This window comes from Quercus suber, unplaced genomic scaffold (assembly GCF_002906115.3).
Source record: "Quercus suber isolate HL8 unplaced genomic scaffold, Cork oak 2.0 scaffold_116, whole genome shotgun sequence".
Taxonomy (NCBI): Eukaryota; Viridiplantae; Streptophyta; class Magnoliopsida; order Fagales; family Fagaceae; genus Quercus; species Quercus suber.
This window is the reverse complement of record NW_027069581.1, coordinates 1,141,668-1,164,502: the sequence shown is the minus strand read 5'-3', so window position 1 is coordinate 1,164,502 and position 22,835 is coordinate 1,141,668. Positions and strand designations below refer to the sequence as shown.

Sequence of the window (22,835 nt, the reverse complement as noted above, 5' to 3'; positions counted from 1 at the left end):
GCATAGTTCTTGAAGTCTCAGTCACTCACACACTAGACAGGAGTGTAAGTTGTAAGAACTATGGCTCTTCGATTAACATATTGGATCCTTTTCTTTAATCTTTTGTTGTTAATGGTAATTCAACCTTCTCATTAAAGCATTTAGTGTTCACACAATATCTAGAGCTAAATTTTACATGAAAGTTCAACATTTCTTAAGTTTGATCTTTGCATTTATTTGTTTGCAGTGTGACCATGGCAATGGAGCAAGGGATATTGTAGCTAAACAAGACTGGAAACAAGTGGAGATGACAGACCAACCTGACTCAGCTAGCCATGAAACTACATCAGGCACCAAAGAGTCAGATTACATAACTGCGTACAGAACTACAGATGCTAAAAAGTCAGGTTATGTAGCACAAGGTGGTTATGCAGCTGCTTACAGTTACAGCTCTAAACAAGATGCAAAAGACAGTTACATAACTGCTTATGGTACCAAAGAAGCCTCCAAAGACTCTGAGATGGAGCACAAAAAGCATGTTAGTGTTTTTGAAAAGCTTACACCTACTGCTTACCTTTTTTTTGTTTCCAATAAGTTTAGGAGCACAAATTTTCACAACGGTTTTGCGACTACTGACATGATATGTTATGATTGGAGCATAATAAAAGCAAAGTCAATAATAGACCAATGTAAAAGTAATGTTTTTCCAATCATAATTTGTCAACTTAACAAATTACTAAGAAAATGTGTTAAAAAAACAAACATCTACTTTTTTATTGAAATTAATTGTTGGAGCCTTGTCTGCAATGTGGCCATATTGATATCTGAGTTTTTATCTGCAGTGCGACCATGCTAATGGAAGGAAGGATGTACCTAAGCAACACTTGAAAGATGCAAAAAATTTAGGTAATGTTGGTGGTTATGCAGCTGCTTACAGTTACGGCTCTAAACAAGATGCCAAAGACAGTTACATAACTGCTTATCAAACCAGAAAAGATGCAAAAGACAATTATATAACTGCATACACTAAGCAAGATGCGAAAGATGGTTATGTAACTCCATATGGTACTAAAGATGCTTCAAAGAACTCTAGAATGGAGCACAAAAAGCATGTTAGTCTTTGATTCTTTAATTTGCAATTCTACATTTTCTTAAGAGTGATATCAAGGATATTACAAGTTTTACTACATAAATGTTACAAATTAATGTGTTAACAATTACAAAAAATGTAATTTAAACAATCATTTATTTGACACGTCAGTTTGTAAGCATTTTGTAGTAAAATGGACAATAACTTTAGCATTTTCCTAAAGTTGACGGTATGGACACATTAATCTTTGACTTTTTGTTTGTAGGGTGAGGTGGAGGATGGAGCTAACAACTTAAAACAAGGGAAGGTGGAAAACCGAAAAAAGATGGACCAACCTTACATAGCTGGGTATAACAAAAACAGGGAAGCAAATTACATAACTTCATCTACTAGCCAAGCTACAAAAGATAGTTACATAACTAAATATGAGACTAAAGAGGCCTCAAAAAACTCTGGGATGGAGCACAAAAAGCATGTTAGTTTTTGTCTCTTAAAGTTGAAAACAATCGAAATCTTGTTTAGTAGTATGGACACATTAATCTTTGAGTTTTTGTTTGTAGGTAACTAACAAGAAAGAGATGGACCAACCTTACATAGCTGGGTATAACAGAAATAAAGAAGCAAATTACTTTACTTCTTATGGAACCAAAGAAGATGCAAAAGACAATTACATAACTGCATACACTAGGCAAGATGCGAAAAATAGCTACATAACTCAATATGGAGATGCCTCGAAAAACTCTAGGATGGATCACCAAGAGCATGTTAGTCTTTGTTTCTTAAAGTTGATCTCAATTGAAATCTTGTTTAACAATATGGACACATTAATCTTTGAGTTTTTGTTTGCAGGATGGAGCGGAGGATGTAACTAACGAGAAAGAGGTGGACCAACCTTACATAGCTGGGTATAACAGAAATAAGGAAGCAAATTACATAACTTCTTATGGAACTAGAGAAGATGCAAAAGACAAGTACACAACTGCATACACTAGGCAAGATGCGAAAAATAGCTACATAACTCAATATGGAGATGCCTCAAAAAACTCTAGGATGGATCACCAAGAGCATGTTAGTCTTTGTTTCTTAAAGTTGATCCCAATTGAAATCTTGTTTAATAGTATGGTCACATTAATCTTTGAGTTTTTTTTTGTAGGACGGAGTGGAGGATGTAACTAACGAGAAAGAGGTGGACCAACCTTATATAGCTGGGTATAACAGAAATAAGGAAGCAAATTACATAACTTCTTATGGAACTAGAGAAGATGCAAAAGACAAGTACACAACTGCTTACACTAGGCAAGATGCGAAAAATAGCTACATAACTCAATATGAAGATGCCTCGAAAAACTCTAGGATGGATCACCAAGAGCATGTTAGACTTTGTTTCTTAAAGTTGATCTCAATTGAAATCTTGCTTAACAATATGGACACATTAATCTTTGAGTTTTTGTTTGCAGGATGGAGTGGAGGATGTAACTAACCAGAAAGAGATGGACCAACCTTACATAGCTGGGTACAAAAAAGATGCAAAGGACAATTACATGGCTCAGTATGGAACTAGGCAAGAAGCAAAGGAATCTCCAATCCAAGAGTCAGATCAATCTTACATAGCTGGCTATAGAAATAAGCAAGAGGTGAAAGAGTCAAATTACATAACCTCATATGGCGATAGAGAAGAATCTAAATCATCAGTGATCGAGCATGAAAATAATATGACAACAAAGCCATCATCTCACATGGATCACTTGGGAGCATTCAAGTCAGGCTTTTTCACCATGGATGATTTGTTTGTAGGGAATATAATGCCACTTTACTTTCCCATACAAGAACTTTCTGAGTTCTTGCCCAGGGAAGAAGCTGATTCCATTCCTTTCTCCATGCCCCAACTCCCAAACGTCCTTCAACTCTTCTCGATCCCTATAGATTCTCCCAATGCCAGAGCCATGGAAGACACACTCCAACAATGTGAAGCTACACCCATCACAGGGGAGACCAAGCTCTGTGCTACCTCTTTAGAGTCCATGCTTGCTTTTGTGCATAGCATCATGGGTTCATGGGCTAACCTGAATGTTCTGACAACTAAACACCCCACAATGTCAACTGCCTTGACACAGAATTATGATGTTTTAAGAGTTTCAAAGGAACTTTATGCCCCTAAATGGGTTGCTTGTCATCCTTTGCCTTACCCTTACAAGATTTTCTTCTGCCACTTCATAGAGAATACCAAGATTTTCAAGGTTTTACTTGGTGGTGAGAATGGACATAAGGTGGAAGCTGTTGCCGTTTGCCACATGGACACATCTGATTGGGACCCTAACCACATTCTATTTCGCCAACTTGGTGTCAAGCCTGGTTCATCTCCACTATGCCATTTCCTCCCAAAATATCATCTTGTTTGGGTTCCATCACCAACAACAGCCTCTATCTAAAGAGGTAGCTCTGTTGCCTTTCTATTGTGTAGATGTTAAATAAAGGTCAATCAGAGAGCTTGTAATATAGCGGACCTTGTGTTTCTGCTTGTATTGGTGCTTAATTTCTAGTTTCTTGTCTGTATGTGTTATGTGGGGAAGATCACACGTACTTCAGTACTTGGCGGAGGTGCCCTTTATGTACAAAGGGTTGGACTTTGGTCGCAGTTATTAGAGTATGAAAGTGTTTTTCTTTCAGTTAGTTGGTAAGAATCGAATCTTAAAGTTAAAACCCTTCCCTGCATATTGCCATGCAATTCCTAGTAAGCTACAATTTTGGTAAGGTCATCCCAATAAAAATGTTTCCCACATTGTCATGCCACAGTGATTGCATGAAACATAAATTACAATAATTTCTTACATGCACCATCAACACTAAATGCTTTTGGAAAATGTCTACATAATACTCACTTTTACAAGATCTTGGAAAAGTTGTTGGTATATAGCCTTATCCTTAACTTTTATTGGGCCTGATTCTTAAACTTGAATTTGTGATAAATCATTTGGATAGACGGTACTTAACATTGTACCAAAATCCGACTCTTCACTAATTGCTTTTGAATAATTCAAAAAAAAAAAATCCAATACTTTGAACATTCATTTCATCAAAGGACAAAAAACACTTCTGATTATTGAAAATTTCTTAAAATTTTATTATTTTTGATGGGCAAGAATTTGTTTTGTAACTAAAGAAGTACAAGCCTCAATGCCTCACAACACGATATGTAACTAAAAGGAGGTGCATAATTATTTAGCATACTAGCATCTAATAAAAGATGACTGACAAAGGGATTTAGAAGGCTGTGAGAAGTAGCCACATACACAGAATGAAGTTAGAAGGAAAGTCCCGACTTTGATCTAGAGCTTATTGGCTCGGTTATGCAAGTTCACTCAAATTGAACAGAGGTCACATATAATTTAGAAAGAAAAATATTTTTCACAAAATCCTCAGAAATTAGGCGCAAATGTAAAAATTTTGGCCTAAAATTCTGTGGAGCATTTTCAATACGTTGTGGTTTTCTCAAATAAATCAGATGCCTGAAATTCTGCCTAAAAGCAATAAATCATTTGCTTTCAACCGTGACTTAACAATAGTTCAAGAAAAATACATATGGAGAGAGAGAGAGAGAGAAAGAGAGAGGCTTTCCTATTTCTAACTTCAAAGATTAAGCCAATGCAATCTGCCTACACTTAAAGCATAAAAAGAAGTTCATACTCCATGAACAAACGCATTGCCCCCTGCAGTATTCAATTGCCCATTTATCACTGCATGGCTTATTTTAAACGATGACCTCGTAATGTGATGGCTCACTTACCTGTTTGAGAAAAAGATTACACATATATTCAACCACCATCTTTAAAACTTAAATACATAAATTTATTTTACTGTTAGTTACCATTCCAAGAACCACAATTGATGGAAGAAAATGCCTTATAACAGCATTATGGAAACAAATTCAATCCAGGAAAAGCCACATTTCATTTTGTTTGCCCATTAATTGTCAGTCATATTGTCAAGAACAAAAGCAATAGCGAATCAACAGGAAAAGCCACTTACCATAGTTCTGGCGCACCATGGTGAATTTATAAATAGCCTTAATTAGAGAACCATATCTCATGGACTTCAATGATCCCATATGTCTGCAACAACACCCAAAAAAAAAGCATCCCAAATCAGTCCAAGAAAGAAACTGTCTCAAATAGGGAGAAGTTTCTCAATCACAAATTCACCATAACTCCCTGATCAGAAAATGAAGAAAGCAAATACAAGCAAGAGAAACTAGATAAGTTTGTCAAACATATGGCAACAAATGAAGATATTAATGTCAAAGGAATCTTTTGGTTTGGCTTTCCTTTTAACAAATAAGCAGGTTGGGTTACTCAAGTAAATATTGTTGGAAACTCTATCATGGATCTTGTTGTGAAAAAATCGTGAAACAATCTATTTACACAAGGTCAAAGAAGAGAGAGAGGAGAAAATATGACACAAGGAATTTACATGGTTCGGCAATATGCCTACATCCACAGGAGGCGATAAAATAAAGTTTCACTATAACTTTGGAGATTACAACAGTAGCTTGAAGACACTCTCACACAAACCCAAACCCCAAACACACCCTTGGTTCTCTCACAAATAAATAGAGAACGCCATATTGTATTTAGACAAAAGTTGCAAGACACTCTAGCTTCCTATCTCTAGTGCACACACATAGAAGAAGCTCTTTGCTATCTCTCTATCTCACATAGGAACTCTCTCTTGCTCCATCTCTATTTATAGCTTAAGTTCTAGCCAAATTATTAATAGTTCCAGCACATGTAAATAATGCAAAACTTCTATTGACAAAGAAGTCAATATATTCGTCCATGCAACATTTTATGCAACTTCTTGTATTTCTTCACGCATGAAATTGCTGAATTGCAATTATTTGGCTTTGTTTATCAAGCCACACTTCCTAACATAGGCATGCAAGCATTCATTGCCAAGATTGTATGTCAGATCTTGCCTTTTGACAATTCATGCAAGATAGCATTTAATGCTTGCTTGTAATGTCAATCCACCGACAATACAATTCAAGCCATTTCAACAGATCGTAATGACACATTCAAGATAAGCTAATACCCTTCTAAGGAAATGAAGTTAAAGACTTCCACATGTTTCTCTATGCCTTCCATGATATAATATTTCCTTTTGAAGACAATTACTTCTATTCCTGCTTAAAATCATATTTTTCCATTTTGATTTTTAGAAAATTAATTTTTCCTAGGCATAACCAAAAAGTAGTTGTCTGCCTCTGTTGCTTTCTAAAGCAAGAAAGTACTGATTCTAATGAAAACCAAACAATGCCAAATCTCCAGGGAGTCATTGATCAAAGCTAGAAAGGAAGAACTAGGAAGATAAAAGATGCAAACTCTAGAAAAAAATATGGCTATTGTATTTGGTATCTTGGAAGTCTCCCACATATAACCAACCCAAGCAGAGCAAAAATATGAAAAATAATTGACGAATATTCATGTATGAAATTTGAACTCAAGTTCTAGGGAGAAAATGGTAGTTGTTGAGTTTCTGTTTCTGAGCCTCTCAGGCAGTCAATAAAGTGTTAGTAAAGATCATGCTAATTAAAAAAGAACTCTCAGAAATAATTCTGTGGACTTTATTGTCCACTTTGGACTACATCAACGTTTAGTGCCTAAATGAGAAAATGGGGAACACATTGGCCGCTAATATTGCAAACAGAGAGTTCTTCTGGCCATCTGGGAATTCAAAACGATATTGACCCCACCTCCCCCAACAATAAATAAATAAATAAAATTTCACACATCTTTTGTGCAGATGTTTTAGTAAAACCTTCCAAGATCCACTCCCAGGTTTACAGTAACTTCCAAAGATACATCTCTTGTAAGCTGAAACAATTAAGGTTAAGCATACCTACTCCTTGTGCTCAGAAAGAAACATTCAAACATTCCTCCATTGACCAAATGGAAAGAAAAAATACTTAGAAAACGCTGCCATTAAAAGAAGTCCAGACTGCTCCTTATGCAGACTCCATTTCACCTTTTTTATTGTTTCCTATGAGTATTGAGCTGAAAAATACGTGCAGTAAATCTCCAAATGAACCCCCACAGAAACACATAGAACCAAAATAACCTAATGCTGAATATTTTTTCTTCAGCTTTGGACAAGCTGTCTGATTTAATGAGTCACTGAGTTTTCCACTTTTAATGGCCGATTAATATAAACTTCCCAAAGCACCAAGTATTTACAGTAAACTACATTATAACAAGAAAGAATACTCACACAATCTCAGTATATCGTATCCTCCATGCAGGGAAACCTTGGTGACATCTTGCAGGTCCATATACTAATAGGAGATCAGGTTCTGGCCCTCCACTTCCTGATAGCACATGAACATAAATACCCAAAGGTCATACATTAAAATGGAAAACAAAATCAATTCTCAAAACCATTTAGCATAACTGAAAATTAAAACAAACCAACAGCTCTTAGTGCCTCAGTCATGTGAGGTTCCGTAAAAATTTCCCCTTCCTCATCTTCACTAGAATTATTTGATGTCAAATACTTTGCAAAAAGTAAGTTAGCTGCTTTTGCTACTGCTTCTTTTCCATCAGAGAATGACACAAATTCTAGCATCATATGTTTTTGGGCAAGTAGCTTATCATTTTCATCAGCTTCCTGCATGCAATAAATGTTAAATTTGGAAAGAAGTAAGAGCTCTGGTGGCCTTTCGGACATACCAATGGTATAATGCCAATTCTAGTTGATTTTTTTTCTATTTGGTAAGTTGCATACATGTATGGTAGGTCTTAAACCCACAACCTCACCCTTCAACTTGCTTTTACAAGGGAAGGAGGTGCCGTTTGAGCTAGAACCCATTGGCCTAAATTTCAATTGTAGATTATCCAAATAAAGTTGAGCATCTCATATTAATTAGCCACAAAAAAAGGGCAATTTTTTTATAAACATATTCAAAGGAACAGACAAAAGTCTCTTTTTTTTATATAAGTAAATAACTTCATTGAGATATAAAAGAAGAAAAACAATGAAAATCAAGGCACACAGGCAGTGTGCTAAGGAAGCAACAGAAAATCTTAAGTACCTAGCAGTGAAAGTACAAAAATCAAGGAAATCATGCAAAGAATCAAAAGTATAAACACCCAAAGCATTTGCCCACTCAAACAGAGTCTGAAAAAAAGAAAGCTTCAAATCAAATAGACCAAAGTCATTAATAGTTTAACAAATACAGATAGAAGCACCAAATCTGTGTACACCCACCCATCCATGCACATCAAGATTTTTGCATATAAAGACTAATATTAAGTTCATCCTAACAACACTATTTGTTTTACCCACATTAATTCTGTAATAGAAAGTTTTATATGACAAGAAAAGCCAATTTCCTGATATAGTATAAAGATTGGTTTCAAACACACTCATAGTCATGTATTGATAATGATAAAATATTAGCTGAATGCCTCTCCTCTCCATTTGTAAGTTACCTCTATCAATAAATGGTCATAAACGGGGAATATGAGTGCAACTTTACTGTAAAAAAAGAACATAATACCTGAAATACTGTTGTATTGCTCATTTTTTCCAATATGGCTTCTTTTGATCTCTTTAATACTCCTATGACATCAAAATGTTCAAAACACATCATTTAGATAACAAGAATTACACGCACGTTGACAATATTACAGAGCAATTATAGAAGAACTTCCACCACTGTTGAACCCACACGTCCTCACCTTCCATATCATAGAGGCACACATGCTTCACGCCAATAGCTTCCAGCCACTGTAGAAGTTCAATGACCTTCGAAGTTTGGTAAGCTTCTTCACTTCCTACCACAATGGCCAGGTACCGAAGCTTGCCTAAATTAAGGGCTTTGTAGCTTTTTATTAGTCCACTAGAGATGAAACAACTTTCAACCATGTGAGCTATTTCCAGCAGAAAGTACCATGTGCTGACACTAAGATGCAGACTAAACCACAGGAGTTGAAGCCCAAAATTGCCAATCTGCACCAACCTTAAAACCAGAATGAACATTGTATTTAAGTTTAAAGGAGCACACATGACATGATAATGGGTGCTAATCAGCAATGTTTATCCATAAACACTATAACAATCAATAAACTCTTAACAAGCAAATACAGTCACCCTTTCAGATTCTCAAAACCTTAAAAAATATTTCTCAATCAAATTAAAAGAGCTTGCTTTGATGGAGCAAAATACGAGCGTATCTGCTACCATAATATCATGATGAAGGAATACTACTATATAACAGACACCATATTATTAACACAACCTACGACTTAGAGACAGTCAGATGGCTGCTATATATACCCTTCCCAATCAACCATTTCTCAGACTACGCCCTTGCTGAATGTTCTCTCAAATGTGTTGTTTGATTTTACTATTTTTTCATGCAAGATGCAAGTGATTCCACTTTGTATCATAGTTCGGATTAATCCCATTTTCTTTTCTATACTGAAAGAAATGAAACTATTACAAAAATAGGTGTACAAATATCTTGAATACTTAAGGAATAAACTTCTTCATATTTTTATTCATCACTTTCAATAATGATCCCCTATTATACGCAATTTTGTTGCTGTCTATCCATGAATCAGTTCTAAAGACTGCTACAAACTTACACAGAAACATAAAAATAAATTCACTTGCACAAGATGTCCACACTCCATGCTGTCAGTTTTCCAGCTACCTAACATCCATAAACAAGCCTAAAATTCCAACATGAAAAACATCTTATATACGTTAAAGGCTGCCACACACACACAAACTCAACAAAATGGTAAAGATACATTTCTTTTTGGACTCAGTATGAATTCCAGCAATTGGACTGCAAGCAAGCATTATATGATAGCAAAACTTTTAACATAATTAAAAAATAAAAATAAAAATTACCCAACAAACAAAAAACATTAAACAAGAAGCTAATGCTCTTAGCCTATTACCTGAGCAATCAAACTGCTAGCCTTCTGCATTTCTTCTCTCATATTCATTAGTCTGAAACCTCTATAAGAAAATCAAAATAAACCATCAAACTCAAATTCCCAGATAGTAAAGGAACAAACTTGCCAAAAGAAACCATAAGCAAAAAGATAATTCACGAGGGATTTACAGAAAACTATCTCCACCAAATATATATATATATATATATTGATTAAATTAATCAAAAATATAATCAGAAAACTATCTCCACCAAATATATATATATATATATATTGATTAAATTAATCAAAAATATAAAGAGAGAATTTTTCAAATGTGCCCATGAAGATAACAAGCAAATTCTATATCCAAAACAACCAGAAAGACTGAAACACAAAATACCCAATAAAACAAATGCACTAAAATTGAAAAGGAACAAGGAAAATTAAGGAAAAATTGAGTACCTATGTGAAACCTCTCACTCAGTTTGGTGAGGCAGACAGAGTTACTACGATATTCAATGTTTTTCTTTTCTTTTATGTTTTGACTGTATCACCGAATCTAAATCCTACAAATTTGCTCATACACAAGAGTCTCTTTGTGTGTGTATATATATACACACAAATATTATATTTGAGGACAAAGAGAAACTCCCTAGTCCCTATAGATGGGGGCTCAAGCTCAAAGGGTGCGTGTAAACTTTGAAGTCTCAGTTCAGTTCTAGACTTCTAGTTCAGTCCCTAGTGCTAGTTGTAAGGTTGTTCCTCTGACACGACCACGTGTAAAGCATTTAGCTGTGGTTCATAATTCACTCTGGGACCATATTTTGGCTCAGCAAGTCTTTAGGCACAATTTTTTTCTCAAAAAAGAAAAAAATAGATACATAAACCAACCCAAAAAAAAATCTAGTACCACAAATAAATAAATGCACAACTGAGGACACTCGTAGAAATTATCGATAGGAAAAGAAGCAGAAGCAATCCCAACAGAGAAGTAAAGGTCATCACCATCCCTGCCCACCTCGATGATGTTGAGCCACAAGAACAAGATCTTGACGCTGATCCCAGTGAGGCCGGTGACAATGGATTGAAGGAGAGGCAGAGAGCAACCTCAAACGCAGGGGAGAGAGAGAAAAAAAAAATTTTGATTTTAGTTTGGGTTTACTCAGACTTACCAAAACAGTGGGCGGGCTGAAATTTTTTTAAGGGTATAGTAGTATTTTTGTTGTTTGGTGAGGTGTCAATGATTTAAGCCATTAGATTAAATCTATGGCTGAGAATTAAGGTATTGCACGACGTTTAGCTCTTTCTTTAAAAAAAAAAATAAAAATAAAAAAAACTCAATGCTTTAGTTCTTTGTTTTCTATCAGGAGCACTGAAATTTCTAGGAAGTGGAAGTACTCAGAAAAATATAATAAAGCAGAGCAGTGGAAATTTCTTATAATATTTCCTAGAAGGAGCACTGAAATTTCATCACTATCAAAATTCTAGGTCCTCTCCAAATTCTCTCCTTGGTCCTCTCCAAATTCTCTCCTTAGTCTTCTCTCTTTTCATTTGCAAATTTCAGATTGGATTCGACGCATTTTCAAAATTACGCAAGTCTGGTTGGGGATCAAGTTATTTTTTCTTCCCTAATTATTTTCTTTTTAATCGTTTTTCAGTTCTAAATTTCTAATTGATTTTTTTTTTATTTAAATTTTGCACGCAGATCTATTTTTCTAATGGCTTTAGTGGACATGGAAACGGACTCGTCATCCTTCCCAAGTTCTTCTTCTTCTTCTGCTGCCCGACGGAAGTATGATGTCTTTCTCAGCTTCAGAGGCGTGGACACCCGCTGCAAGTTTACGGGTCATCTATACGAAGCTTTGATCCAGAAAGGCATTTTCACCTTTAAGGACGATGAAAAACTTGAGAGAGGAAAACCCATTTCACCAGAACTGTTGAAAGCAATAGAAGAGTCGAGATTTGCTGTAGTCATTCTCTCAGCAAACTATGCATCTTCAACTTGGTGCTTAGATGAACTTGCAAAGATCATTTGCTGCAAAAATGAGACTGGAATGACAGTTCTTCCTGTTTTTCACTACGTGGAGCCATCTTATGTGCGGAAACAAATGGGAACTTTTGCACTAGCATTTGCTAAACATGAAGAAAAGGAGAACAAAGAGAAGGTGGAGAAATGGAGAGACGCTTTGACACAAGTGGGAAGCCTTAGCGGATGGCATTTAAAGGATTATTGGTAATTTGACTTGACTTATTTATTTCTTTTAAATATTCAGATGACCCACTTCATATATGTAACTTTATTTGGAACCTTAAGCAAATCTACATTCATGTTTATTCTACTTCTTTTAATTTTGTCCTCAGCGAATCAATTTATATATTTTTGTTTCAGTCAACAGAATTAAGCTTGAAATATGCATCGTATTCTTTGTGTGACCTATTGGTGGCTCAAACTCAATGCATTTTGTACTTTGTTCATTGCAGGTCTGAGATAGAAAGCATCAAAGACATTGTGGGATGGATATCGCTTCACTTGAAATATGATACATTACCATACATTGCCAAGGACCTAGTAGGAATGAACTCTCGAATGGAGGAATTGGAGATGCGTTTAGCTTTAGGGTCAAATGATGTTCGCTTTATAGGGATTTGGGGGATGGGGGGAATGGGCAAGACAACTCTTGCTAGAGTTGTTTATTATATGGTTTCTATTAAATTTGAAGCTTGTTGTTTTATTGAGGATGTTAGGGAAAAATCTGAAAGAGATGGTTTAGTTGGACTACAACAGAAACTTATTTCTAATATTTTGATGGTAACAGATTTGAAAATTAGGGATAAGTATGATGGAGTTATGAAGATCAAGAATAGGTTATGTTGTAAAAGGATTCTTCTTGTCCTTGATGATGTAGATAAATTGGACCAGTTGAAATTCTTAGTTGGGGAGCATGATTGGTTTGGTCCGGGCAGTAGAATTATCATAACAACAAGAGATGAGCATGTGTTGAAAACACATGAAGTAAATGAAATATATGAAGTTGATGGATTGAATGGTGAACATGCTCTTCAACTATTTTCATCAAAAGCCTTTAAAGGCAAACATGTCCTAGATGATTATTTAGAGCTGTCTAACCATTTTTTGAAATATGCTGGAGGCCTTCCGTTAGCCCTTGAGGTTTTAGGTTCATTTTTGATTGGAAAAAGTATTGCTGAATGGAAAAGTGCATTAGAGAGGCTCAGAGAATTTCCTGAGAGAACCATTCTCCGAGTACTTAAAATAAGTTTTGATGGACTCCATGACACAGAGAAAGAAATATTCCTACATATTGCATGCTTCTTTAACCATAGGGGGAAAGATGATATTGTAGAAGTATTGGATAGTCTTGGCCTTTACGCTGTTATTGGATTGAAGGAACTCGTTAATAAATCTCTCTTGAAAATTGATAGTGCAAATGATTTGTGGATGCATGATTTACTTGAAGAAATGGGTAAGAACATAGTTTTTCAAGAGTGCCCTAATGATTGTGGGAGGCGTAGTAGACTGTGGAATTTTGAGGATATTGAAAACGTGCTGAGAAAAAATCAGGTAAGAATTTATTTAGAGAATTTGAGCTCATTCCCTACCTTCTTGTTCAACAAATTTGATATTTAAAATATTTATGCTAATAAGATATTTCACAATTCACCAATTCCTTCTTGATTATTAGGGAATAGAAGCAGTTCAAGCAATGTATATTTTCTGTAATTATAATGAAAAAAAAGGGGCATGTTGGAACCCTGAGGCCTTTTTGAATATGTACAATCATTAATTTCTTAGAATTGACAGTATTTTCCATGGCCCTCAACATCTTCCAAATTCTTTAAGAGTTCTTGATTGGAGGTATTATTCTTCAAAATCATTGCCATCAACTTTCTTGCTAGATGAGCTTGTTCTACTTTGTTTGTAACAAAGCAACATTGAACAACTTTGGATAGGAAGAAAGGTAATTTTGTTATTAAGTATCCTCACAACTTTGCATTGAAATTTCAATAAATTGGACACTAGGAAGCACATCTGGGGGGGGGCATGTTGGAACCCTGAGGCCTTTTTGAATATGTACAATCATAAATTACTTAGAATTGAAAGTATTTTCCATGGCCCTCAACATCTTCCAAATTCTTTAAGAGTTCTTGATTGGAGGTATTATTCTTCAAAATCATTGCCATCAACTTTCTTGCTAGATGAGCCTGTTCTACTTTGTTTGCAAAAAAGCAACATTGAACAACTTTGGATAGGAAGAAAGGTAATTTTGTTATTAAGTATCCTCACAACTTTGCATTGAAATTTCAATAAATTGGACACTAGGAAGCACATCAACTTGACTTCTTTTTTAACTTTTTTTTTTTCTTTTAACAGAATTTTGACAAGTTGAAGTTCATCGACATGACAGGATTGAGCCTAATTTTGAATTCATTCCCTACCTTCATGTTCAATAAATTTGAAATTTGAATGGTTATGCTAATAATTTTTTTTTTTTTTTGCAAATTATCAATTCCTTCTTGAATTTTATTAGGGAACAAAAGCAGTTCAAGCTATGAGTATTTTGGGTAATTTTCATCTTAAAGAGCAAGGGGCAACTCGGAACCCTGATGCCTTTTTGAAGATGTACAATCTTAGATTTCTTGAAGTTGATGGGATTTACTATGTCCCTACACATCTTCCTGGTGATTTAAGAATTCTTAATTGGTATGAATATCCTTCAAAATCTTTGCCATCAAGTTTCCAGTCAGATGAGCTTGTTCGACTTTCTTTGAAAAAGAGCCGCATAGAACAACTTTGGATAGGAAGAAAGGTAATTGTGTTATTAAGTATCCTCACAACTTTGCGTTTAAATTTAAATAAATCGGACACTAGGAAGCTCATCAACTTGACTTCTTTTTTAACTTTTTTTTTTCTTCTTTTAACAGAATTTTGATAAGTTGAAGTTTATCAACTTGTCCTACTCCTGTAACTTGATTATATCCCCAGAATTGACTGGAGTCCCAAATCTTGAGGAATTAAGGCTTCGCTATTGTGAAAGTTTACGTGAGCTTCACCCATCCGTTGCAATTCATAAAAAGCTTGTTGATCTTGATCTAAACTTTTGCAAAAATCTAAGTTGTCTTCCAAGAAATTTTGAAATGGATTCCCTCCTAACTCTTAATCTTTCTAATTGCTCAATACTCAAGAAAATTCCAGAATTTGTGGGAAACATGGAATGCTTACAAAGTCTTATTTTGAATGGCACTTCTATTATGGAACTACCTTCATCATTTGGAAGCTCGATTGGTCTGACTTCATTGATTTTAAATGGTTGCAATAATCTTGTGTGTCTTCCTAGAACCATTTGTAGTTTGAATTCACTTGAATGTCTTGATCTTGGTGGGTGCTCAAATATTGACAACTTGCCGGAGAACTTAGGAAATCTCAAAGGTTTGAAATTTCTTGATTTAAGTGGAACATCTATAAAAGAGTTGCCTTCATCAATTGAACGCTTGACGAGTCTTACTTCACTGACTCTTCTTAATTGCAAAACACTTTTGTGTCTTCCTAACATCACTTGTGGTTTTAAGTTTTATGGTGCTCTAAATCTTTCAACGTGCTCAGGATTTAAAAACTTGCCAGAGAACCTATGGATGATTGAAGATGTAGAGAAGCTTGATTTGAGTGGAACAGCTATAGAAGGGCTGCCTTCTTCAATTGAATGTTTGACTAGCCTTACTTCATTGACTCTCAAAAATTGTAAGAATCTTGTGTGTTTTCCTAGCACCATTTGTAGTTTGAATTCACTTGAATGTCTTGATCTTTGTGGGTGCTCAAATATTGACAACTTGCCGGAGAACTTTGGGAATCTCAAAGGTTTGAAATTTCTTGATTTGAGTGGAACATCTATAAAAGAGCTGCCTTCATCAATTGAACGCTTGACGAGTCTTACTTCACTGACTCTTCTTAATTGCAAAAAACTTGTGTGTCTTCCTAACACCATTTGTAGTTTGAATTCACTTGAATGTCTTGATCTTTGTGGGTGCTCAAATATTGACAATTTGCCGGAGAACTTAAGGAATTACAAAGGTTTGAAATTTCTTGATTTGAGTGGAACATCTATAAACGTGCCTTCATCAATTGAATGCTTGACGAGTCTTGCTTCACTTGCTCTTTTTAATTGCAAAAAACTTGTGTGTCTTCCTAACATCACTCGTGGTTTTAAGTTTTATGGTGCTCTAAATCTTTCAATATGCCCAGGATTTAAAAACTTGCAAGAAAACCTATGGATGATCGAGGAGCTATGGGAGCTTGATTTGAGTAAAACAGCTATAGAAGAGTTGCCTTCATCAATTGAACGTTTGACTAACCTTACTGTATTGACTTTAAGATATTGCACAAATCTTGTGCGCCTTCCTAGCACCATTTGTAGTTTGAAGTTGCTTAATTCCCTTGATCTTTATGGATGTTTAAAATTTGTCAACTTTCCAAAAAACATGGGAAATATGAAAGGTTTGGAGGTGCTTAATTTGTGTTGGACAGCCATAAAAGAGGTCCCTTCTTCCATTGTTCTCCTTAAAAATCTCAAACGCCTACATATCCGTGGATGGACATTATCTGAATTTTATTCTCAGCCAGCAAGTAGTCTTGAGTCGATGGGCCCATTATGGACTTCATTATTTTCCCTGCCAACAAGTCCTGATACAGAAAGAATATTATTGCCTTCATTTTTATATTATTCCCTACCAACAAGTTCCAATTCGGTGGGCTTATTATTGCCTTCCTTATCGGGTCTGCATTCTTTAACATATTTGCGTATTAGTGACTGCGATCTTTGGTCAATCCCTGATGACATCGGCTGCTTGTTCTCTTTAGAAATCTTAAATCTAAGTGGAAATAATTTTGTTTCCCTGCCTAAAAGCATGTCCCAACTCTATAATCTTCGAGGACTCTATTTGGAGGGTTGCAAGAGACTTCAATCTTTGGAAAATGTTCCATCAACTATTTATTTTGTAATTGCAAACGATTGTATCTCACTGGAGAGATTGCCCGAACTGCAATTTTATCCTTTTAGGTCAGATCACTCCCATTTGAATTTCCAGTGTCTCAACTGCTTCAAATTGGTTGACTATATTCAAAGTGGTGGTAACATGTTTCAGGTCTCTCTCTCTCTCTCTCTCTCTCTGTTCCTAAAATTATGCCTTGTATATTTCAGGGACTACCACATATTATTATTCCTGGAAATGAAATTCCGAAATGGTTTAACCTTGAATGTCGAGGTGATAACATACAGGTGTCTTTTGCCGGGTGTGATAAGCTAATGGGAATTGCGTTGAGTGTTGGTTTTGTACCCAATGGATCACGTCAATATTATAGTGATTGGCAACTTTCATGTTCTTTTCATGTCAATGGATTTAAAATTGCATATTTCAAACAATCTTATTATTTTACGACAAAATATGGTAAAGTTGAATCACCTCACCTTTGGCTGCTCTATTTGTCCACTCACCATTCCGTCTCCAATTGGGGCAAAATATGTAGTCGCATTGATGCCAACGGATTCAGTCAGCTCGAGATTAAAATATTAGTCGACAGCGTGGAGGTGGATAAAATTGGGGTTCATTTGGTATACAAGCAAGACATTGAAGATTCCAATGAAACCATGGCACAGTGCATCAACAACAGCAGCACATTGTATGGGGATTTGGGTGTAATCCATCATGACATTGATAATTCAGCCACAGAAAGTAGCAGAAATAAACAAAGCCATGATGTGGATGATGGGGCTGGACCTAGTGGAGAAGGCTACTCTGATAAGGAACCACAGCCAAAGTGGATTCATAGAGTCCGAGAATTTATGGCTGATTCTGAGGATTTGAGTCAAAGGGAAATTTTTGACTTCTTCGCGAGTAAGTTATCGTTGTTCTTCTTACTACTTTACAAGTCATCATCATTTTTTTTAGCGATATATACTATCATTTTCATTTTCAAATGTAAACTTCAAAGTATTGTGCTAGTTGTACCTTAGGATTTCTGTTAACACTCGCAGCAAAATCAGCCCAAACTCAAAAATTAAAATCATACCATATCACTTTTCCTTTTTTAGGTTTTTCTTTTATTAATTAGGTTGGAGTAATAGAAATTTTTCCTGTTGTCTTGTTTGTGAACTTTTATTTATTGGAAGTAGAGGATGAAATGTCCAAGAAGCTTGAATCCATTCACGGAGGGAAGAGCGATAGTTATCATGACATTGAAGATTTCAATCAAACTATAACACAGTTAAGCATCAACAGCAGGACACTCTCTGAGGATCTAGGTGATCACTGTCATGATCTTTATAATTCAGCTGCAGAAGGTAGCAGAAATAAGCGAAGCCGTGATGAGGAAGATGGGGCAGGACCTAGTGGAGAAGCCTACTCTAACGACGAACCACATCCAAAGACTTGGAGGATGTATGGTGTACTCTAAACAATGCAGTGTTAGGAATGTTTCAACTTCTTTGCCTGTAAGTCATCATCTTTCTTCTTGCTATTACAGTTTACAAGTCTTGATGTTCTCTTTTATTTTTTGGGGAGGGGAATCCAATGAATTGAAAGTGTGGGTTTTGATTGTCAGGTTTAAATTCGCTTGATAAAAAATTTCAATTTGTCATATGTACAAATTAGAGTGTTTCTTTTAGATTTTTACCCCTGTTTTTGTACATATACTAGCTTTGATGGAGACAAAAAAAGAAAGTTCAAAGTATTGTGCTAGTTAACATTACCTTTTGGCACTCACATCCCAATCACCACAAGCTCAAAATTAAATTCATCTCATATCACTTTTTTTTAAGTGTTTTAATCAGGTTTGAATAATACAAAATTTTCTTCTTGTCTTGTTGGGGCACTTTTATATATTGGAAGGAGGGGATCCAAGAAACTTGAATCCTATCGCAGTGGTAAGAGGGAAGGTTACCTTGGCACTCGCTAAACTGGTCAACAATCAACCAAGGGTTCCTTTTTGTTGCATGTGCCAATGTGTGTATATATGTGTGGCTTTGTTTAATTGGTTTTATAGAGTTTAAGTTGTGGTATCAGTGTAGAGAAATTAAAGATTCTCTTGTCCCATGCTTTTGTGCTATTTTGTAATCTCCTATATTCTTAGTGAAATTTTCTGTTAGACACTGTTCGTGGATGTAGGCCTAAAACCGAACTACGCAAACCTTTGTGATCTATGTGTGATTGTCTTTTCTATTTCTATTTTGCATAACATACTGTTATTTTGTTACACACAACAAATAAAATAAGCTACTATTAGTTTGTTACACATAACAAATAAGCATAAATGCTTCCACTAACTCAACAGTTAGTGATTAGAGCAATGTCTGCTTATGAACTGAATTTGCTTTGTTGTAACGATTGAGTGCACTGTTGGGCTTGGAAAGTGTGGCTGCAAATGTAGCTGTTTGTACTTTGGTAGCAGAGAGGAGAGGTTGTTTGAGTCTTGTTTTTGCTGGGCTGTTATTTGTGTCCAGCTTTGTTTGAAGTTTTTTCTTCTAGTGTTTTGATAAATAAAAATTAATTATTAAAAAAATCTCATGAGGTTTGTTGTATTAATATATTTCTCTTGGACAGTTGGTTCTGCTAGTGACAAACAAAATACCCAAGAACCTTTAGTGATAGGTTGCTACATTTTTTGTCATCTTGAAGTTGTGAAAGCAGCAAAAGAAATCAAGCCACTTGATAGTATTATTATCTTCAAGAGCAATGAGTAACTTGATCATCCTAAGCAGCCATCTAAACCACCTTCCAAACAAGCTCTATTGCTTCATTTCACACAGCCTCATCAATTACTCAACTGTGCTCTTAGCATATTCCTATTCCTCTTCCTCCTTTGCTCTCATTTCTTCTGTCTTGAATGTCTTTCTAGCTAGAAACAGTCTCAGTCTTTCTCTAATGTCTCTTTAATGCGCCTTAAAGAGAGAAAATTGCCTGCTGTAAGAATCTATTGCCATTCCCAATAATTCATTTAAAAATTTTTAAGGACTAGCTAGTTTTGAATTAATTAGATTAGTCAAACTAGGTTGTATTTCTGATACTCCTACGCTATTTTCTTTCTTTTTGTGTTTGAATAGAGAAAAAAGTCCATGTAGAAGGAAAATTATCAATTCCATTTTGTTCAAATTATTTATCGGGATGAATCATCCCTCCATCCACCTCGACCTAAATTTCAGTATGTTTCACTAACTTATGTTTGATATATAGATTTTTCCGTCGATACGTGAACAAAACACTAATTTTTTTTTTCTTTGTCATTTTTTATTTAAAAAGTTTTACTCATAAAATGTGAAATTAGAATTTGATTGTTTGATTTGATGTCATTACTATGAGAAATTTGAACCCAATGATTAGGACATGGTAAAAATAATGTCATACTAAGCTGGTTGAGCAATTTAAGTTATTGACTTGATTCATCATAGATTGGTTTTCTTGATTTGATAATTAAAATTTGGTCCTTGTAGGCTAAACTCTTATTCATCCTAAATTAATTGGATTTTTGTTATGTAATGAGATATTTTAAACCTCTTTGATGAGTAATAATGATGTTAAGAATGTGTATTATTTGGTAATATATAACAGTTGAATCTTTGAATGAGCATTATTTAGGACCTTAGTCAATGTATAAAGTTTTCACAAAATGACATGTTTTCTTTCAGCTATCCCATTTTGTTAACGCATGTGTGGAAAAGAACAATAATGGATTATGCCTTGTGAGGTACAAAATTTATCAAATTCAGTTGAAGTATATTCACCTAGAGGATGAGCCTTGGGACAATTGCAAGTGCTTTCCACCTGGAAGTTCCAGAGTTCAACCATTTTAGCTAGAGTATATTTATCTCCAAAGTCACTTAGGATTTTAAGTTTGGATGAAATTGTGTTTCCATTATGGCTTTAAAATTCTAAAATATGACAAATACTTTTGATTTATTTTGTAACAGATACAACCGTGTAAACTAGTGAAATGATCAACAAAGCTTAAATGGTAAAGAAAAGTATTTACTGATGTGAGAGGTGCTAGCTCCTAGACATCAGTGTGGACTAGTTTTAAAGGTGTAGAAACTTTGAATTCAGAATTACGAAGGGAATTTTTGCATTTTGCCACTAAGGCAATGTTTACAAAGATGTGGGACATTTTGAGAGTTGAAAAATGAAAATTTGGATAATTGATAATGCTGATTATAGGACATTTTTGATTTCTCAAATGACCAAGTTGCTTCTGCCACAAATCCCACTAGTTGGTGAAGAATTAGCTTTGAGCAATTTGCAATTCAAACGGAGACAATTCTAAGTTGGCATTATGTGGCACTTACAACAAAACATGTTAGTGGTGATTACCATCGAAGCAGCTTCAATAATACTACTTTGCCATATGATATGGATTATTAGTCAACAATAAGCTACCATTAAAATGCCCTATGTTACCTAGTGTTGACAACTTCTAGGAGAATTTCAAGTGCCTATGCTCTTCCTGATCTAAAATATTTGCCTACTCTTTATTAGATTTAGTTGGACTAAAAGCAGCAAAAGAATTCATATTTGAAGCAAACTGAAAATTTTCTTTTGCTTCTGAAGTGCCAAATAATTCAATCTCAACTGTTTGATTATTTGATAATCCAATTCACATCATTATTGAAAACATTCTCTCTCTCTCTTTTCTTTTTTTTTTTTTCTTTTTTTTTTTGGTTCGGACTAGGTGGTCACCTCGATAGTATTTTGAACATGTTGAGCTAGGTTTGGGGCATGACATAAACCTAAAGGTCCAAGATTCAATTCATCACACTATCGGTCTATAAGGTTTTAGAGTGTCTCTTGGTCAAAAAGTAGAATAGTCTAGTTAAAGGCTAAGCTACCACTTTTTTATATCAGGAGAGAGAGAGAGAGAGAGAGAGAGAGAGAGAGAATGTGCCTATACCAGCAAAATCCAAAATGAAAAATCTAATCTTAATTATCCATCTCATTTCTCATAACCATTTTTTGTACAGTGTATCATCTATATCTTCTAGAAACTACCTTCCATCTTTAGAAACCACATTTCTCCACACACAAACCCATTAAACTTGATATTGCAACCGCCAAACAATGAAACAATGGGTCCGTTTGAATTGAACTTATTGTTGCTGAAACTGAAAACTGAAAACACTGTAACAAAATAATTTTTAAATGTGTAAATAGTACCGTGGGACCCATTTTTAATGATTTTGTTGATTACAAATGAAATTTGTGGGTAAACAATGCGTAAACAATATACGCACTGTTCATGCACCGATTTTTTTTGCCTCCAAAGTCAAACAAAGCGGCCCCAACCAAAAAAAAAAAAAAGAGGAGGAAAACGCAGCCTCCAGACGCAGACGTTGAGGCCAAACTGCACCAATGACATTCCTTTGGTTCACCAAAACTCAAACCTCAAAAGCCCATAAAAAATTACACTTCATTAGTAAGAAAACCTTCTTCAACCTGTCTATTCAACCTATTTATGGTCAGTTAGTCTGCCAAAAGCTCAGCCTACTTCGTCACAAAAATGATCAACACTTTCCCATCCAAAATATTCTTTTTTACTTAAAAGCCTTGAAATCCAGTACCCCTGATTCCAAGATGACTCACACAACCCCACAATAGCCAGCCCTACAAAGAACAACCACAAAGTCCAGTTAAAAGGAAACGAGTGTTCAATACTGATAGTGAAAATTTTGATAAACAATAGGGAAAAAAAAAAAAAAAGCATATTGCGTTTTTCAGAAGTGCCAAACATAGACTAAACTTTGAAAGCAAAAGAGGTGAAAGTTCAGTTG

At 35.1% G+C, this 22,835-nt stretch overlaps 3 protein-coding genes across 15 annotated transcripts; 2 read left to right on the top strand and 1 right to left on the bottom strand.

Annotated features, from left to right (window-relative positions):
- On the top strand, positions 1-3,769 carry LOC112035036 (BURP domain-containing protein 9). Of its 3 annotated transcripts, XM_024067868.2 has the most exons (8): positions 1-114; positions 227-517; positions 822-1,091; positions 1,335-1,544; positions 1,630-1,833; positions 1,919-2,137; positions 2,223-2,441; positions 2,527-3,769. In XM_024067868.2, exons 1-8 carry the CDS (start codon positions 61-63, stop codon positions 3,496-3,498), a joined length of 2,439 nt encoding a protein of 812 aa, XP_023923636.2. In that variant the 5' UTR covers positions 1-60; the 3' UTR covers positions 3,499-3,769. The 3 variants fall into 3 exon arrangements, with proteins under 3 accessions (XP_023923636.2, XP_065631722.1, XP_023923637.2); XM_065775650.1 differs by lacking the exon at positions 2,223-2,441; XM_024067869.2 differs by lacking the exons at positions 1,919-2,137; positions 2,223-2,441.
- A 659-nt stretch (positions 3,770-4,428) lies between these two features.
- On the bottom strand, positions 4,429-11,179 carry LOC112035037 (uncharacterized). Of its 4 annotated transcripts, none has more exons than XM_065775652.1 (8): positions 11,017-11,179; positions 10,033-10,093; positions 8,803-9,073; positions 8,622-8,683; positions 7,531-7,729; positions 7,334-7,430; positions 5,096-5,178; positions 4,429-4,853 (listed from the first exon to the last, which is right to left on the bottom strand). In XM_065775652.1, exons 2-8 carry the CDS (start codon positions 10,078-10,080, stop codon positions 4,846-4,848), a joined length of 768 nt encoding a protein of 255 aa, XP_065631724.1. In that variant the 5' UTR covers positions 10,081-10,093; positions 11,017-11,179; the 3' UTR covers positions 4,429-4,845. The 4 variants fall into 4 exon arrangements, with proteins under 4 accessions (XP_065631724.1, XP_065631723.1, XP_065631725.1 ...); XM_065775651.1 differs by having other exon boundaries at positions 11,030-11,178; XM_065775653.1 differs by lacking the exon at positions 11,017-11,179 and adding an exon at positions 10,474-10,928.
- Positions 11,180-11,357: 178 nt separating this feature from the next.
- On the top strand, positions 11,358-21,479 carry LOC112020805 (disease resistance protein RPV1). 8 transcript variants are annotated; one of them, XR_010629823.1, is made up of 10 exons: positions 11,358-11,624; positions 11,717-12,244; positions 12,493-13,591; positions 14,559-14,837; positions 14,953-17,166; positions 17,223-17,916; positions 18,192-18,512; positions 19,621-19,982; positions 20,703-20,872; positions 20,985-21,479. XR_010629823.1 is itself a non-coding variant. In XM_065775649.1 (8 exons), the coding sequence occupies exons 2-7, from the start codon at positions 11,730-11,732 to the stop codon at positions 18,473-18,475; spliced, it is 5,085 nt and encodes a 1,694-aa protein (XP_065631721.1). In that variant the 5' UTR covers positions 11,358-11,624; positions 11,717-11,729; the 3' UTR covers positions 18,476-18,512; positions 20,985-21,475. The 8 variants fall into 8 exon arrangements, 6 of the variants coding, with proteins under 6 accessions (XP_065631721.1, XP_065631719.1, XP_065631720.1 ...); XR_010629822.1 differs by lacking the exon at positions 19,621-19,982 and having other exon boundaries at positions 20,985-21,476; XM_065775649.1 differs by lacking the exons at positions 19,621-19,982; positions 20,703-20,872 and having other exon boundaries at positions 20,985-21,475.
- Positions 21,480-22,835: the final 1,356 nt, after the last annotated feature.